Here is a 5,518-nt window from a genome sequence, read left to right as displayed (position 1 = left end):
GTTGAATATCTTAATAAAATTCATTATAATCCTCATACTTTTAAAAGAAGAAAAAAGCTCGTGATCTCATCTACAAATCTCTTATTTTCAATTCACTGCCGTGAGAGTTATTACACTTATATTTATATGAATTCAGTGAAAATCCATAACGTTCTTATGCTCGACTAGCCTGTAAGTATAATTTTCATACAGCTTTTTCGCAAAATTTTTCACGCTAAGGGAGTATACAATTTTCATAGTACGTACTTTAGGAAATCAATAACAACTTCTCGTAATTTCATCAACTTCGTGAGACTTTTTAGTTTACTGGCTAACCACCTTAATTTATAACGTTGATTCCAAGTTATCAAAGACATTGACTTAACAAAATAGTTATGAATTCAAATAAAATCAAACATTGTGAAAACCTGCTCGATACGAGAATCATTGAAAATTAACGACAAAAATAAAAACTGTAATAAAAATACCTCTTGAGAAAAAAAGCTACAGTTAGAAAAAAGTTTGGAGAAAGCATAAAAATTTTTTTCTCTCCCCAGGCAAAAGCCAAACCAAATATTTTCGGTTAACTTGTTTTCAAGCAATAAACACACGTAACACTGTATCGGTCGAAAATTCGCGGAAACAGTCGCTTCTTCATAGCTGGCGAAATAGTAAACACGTTACATTAGACTTTTGATCCCACAGGTAATAATTTATCACGAGGAGACAAGAACACGGTCAGTGCAAAGCTCACCAGTGTCAGAGGAGCACTCGCACGCGAGACTCGTACAAACTTCTTGCGCATAAGTAAGTTTCGTAAGTTAAACTATTTTCCTCGCTATCTCAAAAATCAGTTTGCAAAGATGAGCCCCGGTGCATCAAACTCAGCATCGTCGTCGAATCTCTTGCCAAAAACTCTCGGAATGAACCTACGAAAGCGTCACAGAAGCGATGACAAGGAGAACATCGTCGTCGGAGCACCTGCTTTCAAGAACAGAGTGTCCTTCCTGACGTCTGACTTTCGGGAGAGAAAACTCTCGGACGACCAGAGAGCTAGGAAACCCCTCATAGGTATATGCGAGCTTTACACTTTTTGGGCATTGGCACAGGAACTCAAGTTTTTTAAAATTTATTTTCTTCTCAGAAACCAATGCTGCGAACCAAGAACAGTCGAGGCTGGACGGGAGCAGGGCTTTTTTTAAGCCCTGCTTCTCTGTCTTCCAAGACTGCGTGGTAAACGATAAAACTGCGTATCGACGTCATCGTAGTGGTGCTCGCAGCAGCAGTTCGGCACCTGAGAAATGCGAACAGCCGGAAAAGGTGCCTTTTTTTTCCTTGTTGATGTGCGTGAGAGTTTTTGTTTCGGTAAACTCACCCCTGGCCATTCAAACGATCGTTGGACTGTTTTCAGATCGGCAAGCTGCAGCGCGTTAAGGTATGCGGGAAAAAGGAAGCCCACAGGGTGTTGCACGACACATTGACGACGGAATTGGCGTACAACATCGGTTACATGGACGACTTCGTCAAGCTTCAGGTAGAATTGCACGGCAAGAAGGAGTTGTCAGCCAATTTTTTCGAGAGAAGCATTACCACTGCCCGGAGACGGCTGATCGTTAAGTACTTGATCAAGTCCGTGGTGAGTGTTGGTTTTTGGGGTATCCTTTTTTTTTTGTATTACGTTTCACATATTTTACTGTTTATAAGCCCAACTATACACATCAGAGAACTGTATGGTGCATTTTAATTATATGTTATACCTTATGCACTACACTGTCTCATGATATTTTGTCATTATTGTTATTTTTATTTTAATGATTATTGTTTTATACGTGGTAAAAAAAAAAAATTTTAACTACAAATCCAAGTATTGTAAATCGAAAGCCTCAATTATTCAATTTCCAGCACAGATTTAATACGCCTCAATCAGTTTAGTTGTATGACACGGGGGTATTTATTCATTAAAAATTTAATAAGTTACCAAAGACCTAAATTTTTAGTAACTGGCTAAAATGTTTAAAAAATTATTAATGAAAATTAAAATTTATTACATTTTTTTCATACTAAACAATAATATTTTGCGAAACATTAAAATTAGAGTCGAATTGTGGGTGCTTTGTAAGAGAAAAAAACGTCCATTTGAGATAACTTTTTAATGTTAGAAAATATACACTTTTAACTTCAACTGACTTTCAAATTATAATTTTAAATGATTTATAGTCGTAAGAAAAATTTAGTTTTTTTTTTTCATAAGCTAATCATATAAACTCGTTATTGAATTTTCAAAATTTCATTAAAATTATTAAAACCATAAAAATTTCATATTATCTGGACCATCAAACGTGAACAGAAATTGAACTCTTGAAAGTAAAGATTTCAAATAAATATTTTCAAGCACGTATCACACAAATATCTACGTGCATTGTTCTTATGTCTATAGAAAGTTCTTGTGGTTTTTAGGCGTACAAGAAGTACCCGTCGTTTATATCGTACCAGGCCATCAAAATATTTGACTTCTTCGTCGATGCTGAGAAAGTAAAGTTGGATGAGTTGCAAATAACTGCACTAGCGGCACTTTGGATTGCGTTAAAAAAAGATCTCATCAACGACGATGTACCTAACGTAAGTGAGTGTAGTATTTAGCTCGAGAGTATTAAGTATATATTACACAAGAGTAAATTTGTTATCTAAAGGAAATTTTGTATTTTATTTTGAAACAAAGTATTGCAAATTTTGAATTTCCCTGTGACTGTAAAAATTTTTTTCTGTTTATTAGGAAAAAAAGTCATATCTATTATTTATGAGTTGAAAAAAAGTTGTTCAAAAAGAATCGGGTGTTTCTTGGATAGTTTTTTTGCCATAATTTAAAAAGCCTTAGGCCTACTTACTTAAAAGATCAGAAAATATTTATACTGTTGGGCTGTTGTAATAAAAAAGTTTAAAAGAAGTGTACATAAAAAAAATTTGTGATTGAGTACTCTTTTTTAGTTTTTTTTTTTTCCTAGTTAATTGTTTCAACAAAAGCTTCTATAAACATAAATTTAAAAATCATTCAACAGTAAAGACTTAATAGTTCTATAATTGTATATTTATCAATTTTTTTTGTTTATTTACGTATAGGCAAAGCAATTACTCGAACATCTAGGTGTTACCGCACTTTACCAAGGAGCAACCAAGCCCCTGATGGATAGTGAGAAAAAAATGTTGGTGGCGTTAAATTTTGATCTATCCTTTGAAGATCCTTTTTCGCTTTTTGCTTTACTGATTGTCATGGTTGATAAAGTCCGAGAACTTACATCAGTTGAAATGCAGCGCTTGTACTACTGTGGCAGTTACCTGGTAATTATAATACATGAATTATTTACGCAATTTTATGTTTCGATGATTATAACTGATGAGTTGGTAAAATGACAAAACTAGTGATGATAAAATGTCTTTTCAAAAACACGCAGATCGATTTGTCTTCAATGCACGAAGAAATGCTTCGACTGTCAGCTGTGCAACTAGCCACTATATGTGCCGAGGTAGCCCTTTGCTTGTACCATTGTACAAGCGATGGGGAAATGAAAAATCCACCCTGGTCTTTTTGGAGAGATCAAATATACCTGCATAATCTCATGGTTAAGAATCATTGGTGAGTACTTCTTATACGTGTTGGTTTGCTTTCAAATGTGTGTTTTTCATGCAACCAAAAGCAAACTAATGGATACGGAACTATTTATAAAATGAAATTATTTTCTAAGAAAAAACAGATCATTATATTTATAACTAGCAAGGGCCATTGAGAAATGCATAGTTAATATTTGTTTTTCCTTTTTTTACTGGAAGATTTAAAAAAACATCTCATCAGAAAACTTTATTATTAATAATGAAGAGCTTTTTCTGAGCACTATATCTTTCGGTCACGTTAACTTTATATTGACCTACACTATATTTAATATTAACATCACATGAATTTTTAGCAAATTTTTTTATTTTATACATTTTTCTAAAGTTTTTTTAACTTTTCTACCAACTGTGTTGTATTTTATTTTTTTCCAAGAGAAAAAAAAAAAAATTAACTTTTAGCATTTCCAAAAAAATACTACCAACATCATTGTTATAACCTGGAGAATATCATTCGAATCCGTTCGAATCATAATCACGTGATGTACAGTCAAACATCACATAACGAATAAAATATCGTGGATCATATGTAAATACATATAGATTTATGTAAATCGTAAATTTCAGTCTCATCGATGACCGCGTGGCTCACATAAGGAACCAGCTAATGCAGATAGCCGTTCTATCGAAGGATAGTCAGTCAGACTACCATGTTGTTTATCAAAAATATAACATTAGACGCTACGGCTCTGTTTCTGAATTTTTTGTAGAAAAAATTTCCTCCTTATACTTAAAAAAAATTTGTGACCCCAACTACAACACTGCACCAATAACATTGTTTTAATTTAACATTTTTGGATAAATTAATTCTCGTCTGGAATATTTACTCCCACCAGAAAGCTATAACATGATATAAATAATTACCTATACGACATAAGTTATTTTTGCACATAATTATTAACGTGAGTTATTCCGTGATAAGGCACGTTAATTTTTCGTAACTACAATGTAATTTATATAAATGTGAGCAATTGACAAATGCATTTTCTATTGAAATCGATCCAAAAAAGTGCATGACGTGCAGTTATATAATTAAAAATTTTTTTTATATTTGTTTCTTGGCTTGGCATAAAATGCACCCAAGTGAAAATGTTTGTGACTAAAAGGTTTGTAACGTGGTTATGAGCGAATGCGGGCAAGCGCTTACAAGACCAGTTTTTAAACTCCATACCATGTATTACATGTTAGTTTTTGTCTGAATTATATGTTATATTTGTAATTTGTACACCTGATAAGTTATAATTTTTGTAGGCAGTCTTATTTTTTATAATAAAAAAAAAAAAAACACTTAAAAATACATATTGTAAGTGTATGATTTCAACGGAAATTTATTTTGTAAAATACCATAAAATGAAATGAAATAGGGAAAAACCTAATTTTTTCATAAAAATCAGTTGTATATTTATTTTGTAATTTTATATGATAAAGTATTGTCCATTGTATTTTTGTAACAGAAGTAAAAAAATTAGTGTATGTGTTTGTAGCTCAGCTTGTTACATAGGAGCCGTCTTCGACTGGGGTTTGTTTCTAGATTCTTAGTTCCTAGAAGTTAGTCTGCGTACTGATGATGCTGATAAGTTTGCTGGTGAAAACAGTTATATATTATAAGGAAAAAATCGTGCACAATCAACGTATTGAATCCCACTAGGATTAGTTAAGAAGTCACTCTGCAGATTTTTTTATCAATCTTTTCAAAGATATGGTCAATAAAAACATGTTTGATGGCAGTGACATTCATAAATAGTGTTTGCAGTTTTCATTTGGTGCCATAATAAAGGAAGAATTGGGCTTAACTAAAACTCTGTGAGGCGATTACTTACATAAATGTTCTCTTTTTTATTATACTTATAGACAGATTAGGATTTTGCTGTTCTGA

General features: G+C 32.6%; 1 protein-coding gene across 1 annotated transcript; it reads left to right on the top strand.

The window, feature by feature from the left end:
* Positions 1-701: 701 nt before the first annotated feature.
* Positions 702-4,427, top strand: LOC106644593 (uncharacterized). The gene is made up of 7 exons (XM_014360182.2): positions 702-1,050; positions 1,124-1,299; positions 1,391-1,615; positions 2,437-2,598; positions 3,097-3,315; positions 3,429-3,610; positions 4,210-4,427. Exons 1-7 carry the CDS (start codon positions 843-845, stop codon positions 4,424-4,426), a joined length of 1,389 nt encoding a protein of 462 aa, XP_014215668.2. The 5' UTR covers positions 702-842; the 3' UTR covers position 4,427.
* The last annotated feature ends 1,091 nt before the right edge of the window (positions 4,428-5,518 follow it).

The sequence above is a fragment of the Copidosoma floridanum genome, unplaced genomic scaffold (genome assembly GCF_036245765.1).
Source record: "Copidosoma floridanum isolate Cflo_tuat_1 unplaced genomic scaffold, Cflo_Japanese_pri ptg000004l, whole genome shotgun sequence".
In the NCBI taxonomy this organism is placed as follows: domain Eukaryota; kingdom Metazoa; phylum Arthropoda; class Insecta; order Hymenoptera; family Encyrtidae; genus Copidosoma; species Copidosoma floridanum.
The sequence above is the reverse complement of the archived record's forward strand: the minus strand, read 5'-3'. Positions and strand labels throughout refer to the sequence as shown.